Genomic DNA, 12,365 nt, shown 5'->3' with positions numbered 1-12,365 from the left:
ATGTTATCTTGGCTGCTGTCATTTGTCATAAGCTTCTCTATTTGCATCTATACAAGGCAGGTAAAAGGCAAATAATTTGCTGCTTCAGTCTGTAGAGAAAGAAAAAGAGAGAGTGAAACAAGAGAAAGAGAGAGACTAAATACATAAATTTGAGGAATAAAAGCCACATGGAGACAGAAAGTACAACCACTTGAGCATCTATTATCCTAATATCATATGCTATAGTTTGGCTACTACTGACTTGCCTGGCATCCCTTTTGAATCATATTTGTGGCCACCCAGATTAACTATGTGAGCTGATCTTTTGATTTAATATCAGCTTGCTCTTTTCAGCTCCCATGTCATTTGCTGTCGTAAAAAAATGTACTGCTTGTTACTCAGTCTTCTGTGTTTTCAAGAACTCACAGTATCTTTTTTTTTCCTCCTTTGGGAACTAGGAACTAGAAAGCATTAAATGAGAAAAATTAACCACTCACAGAAAGGTGGAAGCCCAGAGGGGGGAAAAAAAAAGGGTTTGTCTTTTATGGTTTGTTCTTTGTAAGCTGTGGGTGTGACTCAATTTCCTCACCACCCACATTAAAAGGTTGCCACCCAATCACTGTTTTTTCTATCCAAACCCCTCCCCTTTGATTTTGGCTAGGAGAGACCCTAAGAAAGACTGCCCTTTCTGGACGTTGCAGACTGTGACATATAAAAGCTGTTAGCTGTTCCTGTAGCCAGCAGCACTCAAACCTTGCAGAGTTTTGCTCTCTGAGAGTTTGTAATAAGACACACTCCTCTCTTACAAGTGTTCATGCTACAACCTAGCAGAGAACTTTAAATTTTTGGAAGAATACTATATTCATTTTGGCATTGTGCAGAGGTAAGCTATTTAGCTCAACAAGTTTATTTTGCATGCATTGCTTTTAAAGTAGCTCACATTTTAATTCTTATTTTTCTTTTTTTTAGAAATGGGATTGGATTATAAGTTTTTGTATCTGTTCTATCACTTGGTGTCCATATATGTCTGGGGGACATTATCAGCACATTCTCTCTTATTACCTGGGATGCATTTTTTTTTCTTTTCACTCTCATGATAGATTTCAATTCCTAAAGATTTCCCTCTGAAAATAAATATGCAGTAATGCATTCTGCTGTTCAGGCATTTGAGGTAAATGGCTCACATTCATTTTAGGGTTAGTAGTCATGCTGTTTATTTTTCTCTAGCTATTACAGGAAGTTCCTCTTAGGGATCTACCTCATAACGCCAAGTAAAATATAGAGAGACCCCTACAAATTGTCTCCTAGGCTTGAGTTCAGCATTCGCTTGGATTTTTTTTTTTTTTTTTTTTTTTTTTTAAGCAAGGCAAATCAAGCAATGATTTTGTGCATTCACACCCTCTGGCCCTCATTTTTTTCCCCTTCATAGACCCTAACTCTACCTTTCTGCTTTAAGGCAAGGTAAACCCGGTGGCCTCTCCCCTCCGCCCCTCAAAATGATAGCAATCTCTGCCGTCAGCAGTGCACTCCTGTTCTCCCTTCTCTGTGAAGCAAGTGCCGTCGTCTTACTCAATTCCACTGACTCATCCCCGCCAACCAATAATTTCACTGATATTGAAGCAGCTCTAAGAGCACAACTAGATTCTGCGGATATCCCCAAAGTGAGGCGGAAGCGCTACATTTCGCAGAATGACATGATCGCCATTCTTGATTATCATAATCAAGTTCGGGGCAAAGTGTTCCCACCAGCAGCAAACATGGAATATATGGTAAGAGAAATTTGTTTTCTTTGACGTCTGGGTGAGGATGCGTTATTTAAATTGTAGGTTAGAAAACTCCAAAGAGTGTTTATATGTTAAGGGATATAGGGCTTTTTACACCATTTAACTTATGAGAAGGTTCTTAACTGTCTGGTAAACTTAAAAAGTATTGTTCCATCATAGGATGAAAACGGAGGGAAGGGTTCTAATTTTTTTATCAGAGTCCCATAACCATGGATAAATCAGGCTTTATATAAGAAACAGATAAATAGTGGGGGGTGTTGACTGATCCTATTTGGAAAGTTAACTTAAAAAAAAAAAATCACATGGAACTTTTTCTGTGCTTTGCTTATCTAATAGTCATATTTATCAGCTAAAATATTTCTTTAAAATATTTTTTTAATTATAGGTTTCATGCACATAATTTACTCTCTGGGTAGGTGTCTCTTCTCTTTCTTGGACAAAGCTCTTCCTGACACAAATCTATTTGAATCTATTTGTACTCTCAGAGAACATGCTGACTTTCTCCTCCTTGTGATTTAATGCTTTGTCGTTCAGATAACAGTGAAGCCAGCACATTTGCAAGCTGTTCCAACTTGCCATGAATACATTCTTTGCTCTCTCTTAAAAATGAAAAATAGGTTCTCTGTGTTTAAATCATTTCACTTAGAAAGTTTAAAGAAAATGTGGTATTAAAAGGATAGGTGTCTTTAAAAATTTTGGTTTTGGTTTTGAATTTATGTGAAGTCATGGTTTAACTTACAGCACCTTCCAAGAGCACAGCTTGGAGCCTGTTTAAGGCGAGGAAGACCACCGACATGGTATTTTCTCAGTTGGGGTGAGGGTAGAGGTAACACCAACAACTATTTATAAGTGCTGACCTAAAATTTGGGCGTTTCTATCAGGTTCTAAATTTATCTATTTATTTAAATAAGCTCTTAAAGTTTGACTAATGGTAGATATCAGTGTTACAAGAAAAATAAAGTCTTGCCAAATGTAAGAGAGTCATGGTTCACAGAAGGTCAGTTTAGACTCTATGAAGACGCAGTTTTCTAGGATTTTTTTAATGAAAGAGGAAGAGAAGATTTCCTCAGCCCTGGTGTCTGAAGGGCAATATAATCTCATGATTAAGCATTTGGACTCTGGAATCCAAATGCTTGGGTTCAAATCCCAGTTCTGGAACATTAGTTGAATGAATTCATTACCTGTGTTTTGTTTCCATTGTCTCTAATATGAGAGACAAAGTTAGTATCTGACACAGAGAGTTGTTATGAGGAATGCATGAGTGGAAGGATAGAACAATTAGAGACTATGGAAAAATAATGTTCAATAAACATTATCTTTTATGAGTTTCTGGGAACTTATTGTGAAAGGTGCGCAGTGAAAATGCACTCAAGATCTAAAAATAAGAACTGTTAGACTGAACAGGTGTTTTTAGAAGGTGATGTACAGATATAGAAAGGCGAGAAAGATGTTTTCAAACATCAATTATGAGAGAAATATGCCTACGATTCTATGGGAGCTCAAAAGGGTGTGCTATCAAGACTTCGGATTTAGGGAATACTTCTTGGTGGTGATCACATCGATCACATCGCTGTGTAGACTAAGGTGAGGATCAAGACCAATGAACTAGCTTTGGAAAGGCGTTCACCTGGGTTGAAATCCTAACTCTGCTGCTTACTCTGTGGCCTTGTGCAAGTTACCTAATATGCATAAGACTCAACTTCCTTCTCCGTGAAATGGGAACAATGATTTATATAATAAGTAATAAATATCTCGTGCAGTCACTATTTTAATAATATGAGGGAAGAGGGATCATATACAGTAGAAGTGGGTTTTTAAAAAGCCATATTTTTCTGGTTATATCTCCCCCCCGATCAAGAATTAATTCATTCCACATGCATTTATTAAATTGCTTCTGTGTGCCAAGTACTTGGCTAATTGTTTCCACAGATGATCTCATTTGATAGCTCACAGACTCCCTATGAGGTTAAGACTGTAATCTTCATTTTACAAATGAAATCACTTAGACCCAGAGAAGTTAACGATGAGGCCAAGGTGGTCTGGATAATGAATGGTATCACTGGAGTTAAAATTTAGGTCTGTGTCATTTCAAAGACCAAGCTTGTATTGGGGAGCATCTTTTCATTTGCTCTATCTAACAAATATTACATTGGGGGCAACTGTTAGAGATGTCAGGATATCTCTGTTTCCTTCTTTACAGGGTCAGCTAAAGTCATATAGTATTCATATTCTTTTTTTGTCATTCCTCTCTTATGATTTGCTTTTCAAATATGGGACATGTTATTTATTTTATAAGAACCAAATACAGTACTGGTTGTATAGTAAAGGCTTTATAAATCCTCCTTCACTTAGTAAAGTTAATGAGAAAAGGAGTCAAAGCAGTAATCTCTGTAAAGTAAAATAATACTGTTTCAAATTATCACATAAATACTGCATATAGTTCATTCACACATGTATTTATTCACTTAACATTTATTGAGCATTTACTATATGTTGGGCACAATTCTAAGCACCCGGGATATACTTGTGAATAAAATAGATAATCCTTGCCTCCCCCAGGGGAATCAGACAATAAACAAGATAAATCAATCAATTGTGGTAAGAAAGTGATAATATTATGAAGAAAAATAAAACAGGTTGAGTTTGGGACATTTAATAGTGTGGTCAGGGAAGAGCTCCCTGAGAGTGTCCTGGAGGGAGTGAGGAAGAGAGCCATGACAATAGATGAGGAAAGACCATTCCAGACAGAGGAAAGAGCATGAGCAAAGTCCCTGAGATCAGAGGAAATGTACCCAATTTAGTGAAATCCTAAGTCTCTATGAGTAAACTGACCCACTGAAGTGATTCATTGCATCCTCCATGCAGACTCAGAAAAACTTTGCATTATAACCAGTCTATCATTCTGCTCTCATTAAAATCAGACTCAAATTATAGTTATTGATACATTTCTTGCAAACCTCCTACCTTTATACCAGTTTAGTCACCTTTATATATCTATTTTTTGGGAAAATGTCTTTCATGTAGACAATATTCAACCATTATTGGTCAATTTAGTTAAAATCCCTATGAATTGCTATATGTTTAAAAGTTGAATCAATTTTGATATTCATATTTAAAATTTTCTATTTATAATAATATTGTATCTGCTGCACCTAAAATACAAAAGTTTTTCAGAATTCTTTTTAAAAGCCCCTTAAGTGATTTTATCTTCTTTAAATACTTGGTGATGTTCATGTGTGCTTGATTAAATTAAGTGGACACACTTTGAACAGCAAAGTGTTGACATTCATGTTATAGTGTTTGCAGGTCAAACCTCTTTACTCTTGGCTTCTGTTCTACAATTAGTTTACTGACAAATTTCCAAAGCTCCTTGCTCACCAGCTGTTTTTCATTCTTCCTAAGGGCAACTTCAACCATGACTCTAAACCACAAACCGCATTAGTTTCTTAGAATAAGAATCATCTCTAAAAGAATGAAATTGAAAGATGCAAACATGGAGTAAAATTTGTAGGATATTCCCTGAATTCAAGTCAATTGAATAAATTCATTTAAAAAAAAAAAAAAACTTGAAGCCCTTCTGTGAGAGGATGAGAGCCAAAGACAACAGAAATCTTTGTGTCTAAAGTGTAAACAAACCAGGGAAAACAAGCAGGGGAAAAAAAACCACATAATTCAATATAAGACACTGCTGCTTAGGACTGATGCAAAAACAAAAAAACAAAAAAAAACAAAACAAAAAAAAAAAGAAGAAGAGTACAGATAAATAGCACAGAAGGAAGCAAAAATCTCCAGTTGAAAGAATCATGGAAGACTCCTTGGAGGAGGGATATTTGAGATAGATGCTCAGGAAGGGGCAGGACTGACTGTAACAGTAGGTAAACAATGCATGGGCAAAATCACCAGAAGAGAAAAAGCACAGCAAGTTAGCCATGTTTTTGAGGATTCTGAGAAAAGACTGAGGATCGCTTAATACAAAAGCACTTAGGGAAGCCAAGGAGATTTTAGAGCAGGGTCAGAGGTACATTTTAGAAAGATGGCACTGGCAACTGATGGAGTTTAGACTGGCAGTGAAGGTGACCCAAGAAGTAGCAACCACTGAATCGGTAGTACAATTCCTTTGGGTAAAGATACAGGAGGTGTCCAGACACCTACACCTTCACACTGTGACAGATGTGAACAGCTAATGGAAGTTATTCATGAGCACATGTGACAGCAGCTTCACAGATGATAGAGAATGGTGGAAAGGCATGTGAGGGACAACATGAAGATAATGACAGATATGAACTAAACGACTTAAAACAGAAAAAAAAAAGTGTAACATAATTTCAAGAAGCCAAAATTGCTATATTGATCATGGGGCCTATTCATTTGTTTGTACCTGCAAATATTATTGGCAAAACTAAGGGAATAAGTCTTCCTATACTTTTATGGAAAAGAGAAAAATACTAGTTACTAAGTCACAGCAGGTAGTAAGCATAACTTGGATGAATGGAGAATGATTAATCTTCCTTTGGAAATAGACAATAAAGAATTACCTACAATAATTTATGACTTGAGAATAATGAAAAACTTGGATTTCATGTATTTGGGCTTCGCATGGAAGAGAATGTAGATAATGTAAACCACTATTGATTTTCTTTATTCAATAGTTGACTAAACAGTTATGATGCCTACCTTTACCATTAAAAAAAAAAAAAAGAAAAAAGAAACCATAGATTGTCCCAGATGGCACTTTCTTCTCATTTGAGAAGGATAACTCAATTTTCTCGTTATAAACATGAGAAATTTGATGTGTCTAACCCAAATTGTTTTCAATGAATACTTTAATGGCCACTAGAAAGGCCCTGGAAAATACTGCCAGCCAGCAGGGAACTGAGAAAGACTGCTGATAGGAACAGTTTTTCTCCAGCACATTTGGAACTCCACATTCCTGTTTTCTGAATGTAGAACCTTTTGGTGTCTTGGCTTCAAATGGAGACCGGGCACATTTCATAGAAATTCTCTTCCAAGGTGCACACTGTGTAGTAGTACTTACTTAGTATTGCTTATATATGAATGTTCAGCTCTCACAACTGTGGAGCCAGCTGAAAGCAGGAAGTTTTTGTTTGTGATCATTGCAAATACAAACTCTAAGTGCCCATGTAAGAACGTTACCATGATGTGCTCCAATACCTCCCTGTGAGCTGGTAGAAGGGAGAGCCGTGAATCACACGGAGGCTACATGTATGATGACCATATTTCCTCGTATTCAATACTGCCCTTTTTGGTGGCAAATGGTATTTGACCACATGCAATGGCACAGAAAATAATTTCATTATACTCCTGCTGACTGTTTCTAGATTCTAGCATCATACCTATCCCACAGAGAACACTCAGTAAAAATCTGAGGAACAACTGAATGAAGACCTTTAACTTTTACTGGGAATTCCATGCTGAGCCTGTGACTATGGTGCTCTAGGGGGGAGGAGCCACTCAATATTCAATTACTCATTCCATAATATTTATGCATGTGCCTGGCACAGTGCTAAGGGATTCAGTGGGGAGAAAAAGACTTTATTTCTTTCTTTCTTTTTTTTTTTTTTTGCCACACTTGCAGCATATGGAAGTTCTCAAGCCTGGGATCAAACCTCTGTCACAGAAGCAACCAGAGCCATAGCAGTGACAAGGCTGGATCCTTAACCCACTGAGTCACCAGAGAATTCCTAGAGACACTTCTTTATCAGAAGTACTGTATTCAGACAATTAAGTGGGCAAAGCAGGATAGCTAAGCTGAGTGTTAATGCAGGATAAATACAGGGTGCCTTGGGGTTACATGGTGGCATACCTAGCCTAGACTTGGACTAGGGTTAGACAGGCAGGAAAGGCTTCCAAAAAGAAAGTGAATTCAAATATTAAAGGTGAAAAATAAATAAAAGTCATACAGGCAGGAGTTGGAAAGAGTGTAGTAGGTGTGGAAGGGTGTTCTAAGGTGTATGGTACATTGAAGGTATGGATGAAATTCAGCATGGCTTGGATATAGTGTATAAAAGAAAACGTAATGTTTGACGAGGCTGGGAAGGCAAGCAGAAATTTGTCTGAGTGTTATTCTAAGATCAAGGGAAGTGGCTGAAGGTTTTAAGTAGGGAAGTTATGTAATTAATTTGCCTTTCAGGAAGGTCATTCTGGCTACAGGTTGAGAAAGAGATTAGAGAGAGACAGAAGTAACAGCACAGTCAAGAGACAGTTATAATCATCTGGGTGAGAGATCATTAAAGCCTCAATAAAGTTCAGGGTCATACGGATGTAGCAAAATGAATTTGGGGATCAAATCAGTAGGAGTGAGTGATTGATATGAGGAAGTAGCATGAAGATTTACATGATGGAGCAGCCAAGGAGAATGCATCCATTTTTGACAAGGACAATTGGGTTTCTCTGCGTTGTAGAACACAAAATAAAGTGCAAGTTTCTGGTAGTCATTAAGTAGCTGAAGGTTTATTATCCAGGGTACACATCTATGAAGGTTTTAAAAAGTAGCTAGTGTGTAGGAGGGAACATTCTTTCAATACAAAGAATTTTGGATGGGAATATGCTTCGGTGATTAGAAGGGACCACTTTGCATAACAGGGGTAGGGCAGTGTCATGGAGACAGCATGGATGGATGATTTTATGTCTGGGAATCTACTCAAGAACTTTTGCAAGAAAGTTTCTTTCTTTTTTTTTTAGAATAAGTGCTGAGACTTAAATCAACATAATCCAAATCTTTTTCAGGGGCCTAGGTAGCACCAGGCCCATCTAATCTTTCTGACATATTCTGGCTAAGTTTTTTTGAAAACTCATTAAAAAAATAGAGAAAATAGAAGTTGAGTAGTCTGGTTGATGTCCTGAATTTAGTATGTCAGAAAACCATTTAATAGTCAGTCAATGGCCATGAAATAGTTACAAACTTGAGATGTCTAATTGTCTATGAGACTATCTGAAGAATGGCATGGGAGGAAGGCAGGGAAGATGAAGACTAACAGCTTAAAAAGTGGTCAAGAGAAATGTTTGGCATATAATACATTGTGGACTGAGGTTTGGAGAGATGGGATGTGAATGTTTTCAGTTTATGTTATCCATAGTGTTTAAAATCAGGTACCAAGCATTTTTTTGACACAAATATGAAAGAATGCACCAAAAGTTGTGTATACAGACTAAACTTTTCATGACTCTTAAAATTTCACATCACATACTCCAAACTGAAATCATCCAAAAATGCTGCTTAAGGGCACAGGTTTTTTTTTTTTTTTTTTTCTCTTACAAAAGTGCATCAAATTCATATTTTATAATTTCATTAAATGTGAACATTCTACTAAATCTGCCTCTGCATTCCAGTGAGATCATGTTTTCAGCAAAGCAGTGGGTAGGTGGAAAGGCATTTGCATTCTCCTAAGTGGACAATGGCAAGATATGGGGTTTGCACGTGTATCACAAAGTAGTTTAACAATCAAGAAGTCAGTTCTTAGATTTTTGTAGCACTAAGTCAGTGAAAAAAAATTAACCACAAGTGAAAATGTCCTCCTTGCATATAACTCCAGTATTAAATGATAGCTGATGGAAATTAATTTCCCTGGAAAGGAGGACTATTGCCAGAATCCATCAACAAATGGTCTTCAAATTTAAAGCTAAAACATAGGTCAAAGAGGGATTTAAGGAGGGGAATTAAAACCTATTAAAACTTCTGAAATGTTGTCTAATTTTTATCTCCCACTGTCTGATGTTATTTTCCCTGGAAGCAAGGTCCTTATTGTCTGTACACAATTCTGTTTCTGATTAGTTAGTTGCTTCAGGGTTTATCTGTTTTCACTTTATCTGATCACTTGCTAAACTGAGATTAAAGCTTGATGTCACTTAAGCTTCAGGCTGCCAGATAAGGTGACCAAATGTGCACTTCACATGGCTTCCCATTTCAGGCAGCTTTCCAGTTCACAGATACCACCACTCTCCCACTGCCTGATCCTTCAATAATAATAATAACACCTACCACTGAGTACACCCCGCCCTGCTACAGCTGTGTGAAATCTCTTCAGTCATTATCTGGCCTAAGCTTCACAACAGCCTTGTGAGATGGGGATAATTTTCCTTATTTAGGGACTGGAAAATTGAAGTTTGGAAAGCATATGTAGCTTCCCCAAGGTCACAGAGCAAGTAAATCAAAATGATGAAAGTACAGTTCTCTCTGACAACAAAGTCCACGTTTTGAAAGGCCATGCAATACACACTCCCCTTCCAGTGTTCGTCTCCTGCTGGAGCCCATTGGCCAGGGAATTTCTCTACATGCATGTTATCTGAGAATGTCACTGAACATTAGAAAGTATTTCTTCATGTGAAATGAAATCTTGCTTCCTATACTCTTTATAACTTTGGCAACCACATAGGAAAACTCTGTTTTATGATCGTGTCTCAAGTATTAGAAGGCTGAGAGCATCTATGCCTCAGCCCCTTGCCCCACCGGTCAGCCATTTCTTTCTACACCTCCAGCCCTTTGGTGTTAAACACCTGTACACATCACCTCTGGCACAGTGTGTGGCCAATGTAAGGAAGGTGTCACAAAGATATTTGCTTTCTGAAAATCCTGGTAAAGGTAGGAAGTTATGCCACTAAGGAAATGGAAAATCAAATTATTTTCTCTGCCGTCGCTTATGTGATACACAGAGCAGAAAAGGTGCCAGTTAGGTCATTTTGGGATCTGTAAGCAGAGAGGCTCTGAGCAAGGAATGCCTTTCACCAGACTGCTGACTTTGGTTGGATTTCAGTTTGAGTGAGCTCTTCTAATAGTGAGGCACCTGGAACTGATGTGCACTATAGTGGTGACAGATTTGTCTCCATTTGTTCTACTTCTGCGGCTGCATCCTTGGGTTAGGTTGGCAGATTAGGTACGTACATGCTTCTGTGGAGTCATATTCTCATAAACTAAGGTTCTCACAGGTCAAATGTGCGTTTTAAATACAGATTCAGTATTATTACAATGCAAAGGGATTCCCTTACTTTAAAACATTTTTATCTATTTTTCTTTCCTCAAGAGTTTGGATTCTCAGAAAGTCAGGTACACGTTACCTCTGCTATCTCAGTTAATAAAGCCACTTAGAGTTCCCTGAATATGCCCTGTGGTGAACCCCATCTGTCCTCTCTGTATTCAAATCCATGTAGCCACAGACTATATGTTCCCTTACCTGGAACTGTCACTTTCAGAATGAAGGATGTTGTCTTATTGGCAGAGCAACATACAGAATGGTTTCCTTACGTCTCTCACTCATAATTTTGTCTTCCACAAATACACAGAACAAACATCCTCAGAGAGTTTAGCATCCAGGGTCTGTGACAGCCAGATGATTTCCTGATGAAATGCTATCTTTCATTTTTATCAAACCTTGGATCAAAATCCCAGAGCTGAGAGAAAAGTAATGATGTAAGTGCTTATAAGTGAAAATTAACTTTCAGAAATGCTCCCTTCTTCCTAAGCCTTTTATGTGGTGTGAGAGAGAGAGAGAGAGAGTGTGTGTGTGTGTGTGTGTGCACGTGCACACACATCAGGGGGGTGGGTAAGGGTGGGAAAAGGGAGGCAAGTCCCCACATCCTCTGCAGTCAGAATGACACTCCACCAAATGAGCTTTAGGCAATTATTTCCAACCAGAAGAGCACAGAACCACTTGGTAAGCACACATTCAAGGTCTCTAACCATGACATTTTGATTCACTAGGTCCAGGATTGGGCTGGGCATCTGTCTTCTTAAAAAAGTTCCCCTGAAAATCCTGATGATTTCTCAGGGGAAAACTAACATTTGCCTAAAGAATATCATAGAGAATGATTCAGGACACAAACTGAACTAAGGAAATAATTTTGTGGCTAAAATATACACTTATTTAGCAAGCAACAATATGCTAAAATAATTAATGTATTAAACCAAAAGAATTATTCCAGTGATTGTGTCTACATTATCACAAAATTTCACTTGAATATTAATTCAGCATCCATTTTCACAAAACATCTTGTGATCACTGTGGATGAGCTGCAGATGTCTGCAGGGTGGAAAACTTGGGAATATACTCAATTAACTAAGGATACTTTTTTTTTTTTTTTTTTGTCTTTTTAGGGTCACACCTGTCGCATAAGGAAGTTCCTGGGCTAGCGGTTGAATCAGACAGAGCTGCAGGTGATGCCACAGCCACAGTAGTGAGGGATCCAAGCTGCATCTGCAACCTACACAGCAGCCTTTGTTAACACCAGATCCTTAGCCCACTGAGCAAAGCCAGGGATCGAACCTGCACCCTCAAGGATACTACTTCAGGCTCCTAACCCACTGAGCCACAACAGAAACTCCAACTAAGCATACTTCTAAAGAAGCATACTTTTACGTAGCACATGATTCTTTTGGAAGTGTCTTTGTATATTACATACATTATATAAGGATAATGTATAATTTGTTACATACTAATGAATTGATATAATGTATTATCATTTGCAATTATTCCCTTATTTGTTTGGTAGTTCTTTCATAAACTGTAAGGCAGAGTCCATGGCAGCCTTGCTGACTGTTGAATTCATACCACCCAGTGCCTCCCAATAAACAATTACTGGCTGCCTAGA

At 37.8% G+C, this 12,365-nt stretch overlaps 1 protein-coding gene and 1 long non-coding RNA gene across 4 annotated transcripts in view; one reads left to right on the top strand and one right to left on the bottom strand.

Moving 5' to 3' along the window:
- LOC146403832 (uncharacterized) overlaps positions 1-12,365 on the bottom strand; it is a 139,022-nt gene that overhangs the window by 85,048 nt on the left and 41,609 nt on the right. The gene's annotated exons all lie outside the window — the stretch shown is intronic.
- PI15 (peptidase inhibitor 15) overlaps positions 719-12,365 on the top strand; it is a 28,321-nt gene continuing 16,674 nt past the window's right edge. Inside the window, exons 1-2 of the mRNA XM_001926809.6 lie at positions 719-862; positions 1,436-1,748. Coding sequence (XP_001926844.1) covers positions 1,476-1,748 — 273 coding nt within the window. The 5' untranslated portion in view covers positions 719-862; positions 1,436-1,475. The remainder of the gene's footprint in view (positions 863-1,435; positions 1,749-12,365) is intronic.

The sequence above is a fragment of the Sus scrofa genome, chromosome 4, assembly GCF_054392235.1.
Source record: "Sus scrofa isolate SSC_HxYL_T2T_F1_AM1 chromosome 4, Sscrofa_HxYL_maternal_Yorkshire_Landrace_v2.0, whole genome shotgun sequence".
In the NCBI taxonomy this organism is placed as follows: Eukaryota; Metazoa; Chordata; class Mammalia; order Artiodactyla; family Suidae; genus Sus; species Sus scrofa.
The sequence above is the reverse complement of the archived record's forward strand: the minus strand, read 5'-3'. Positions and strand labels throughout refer to the sequence as shown.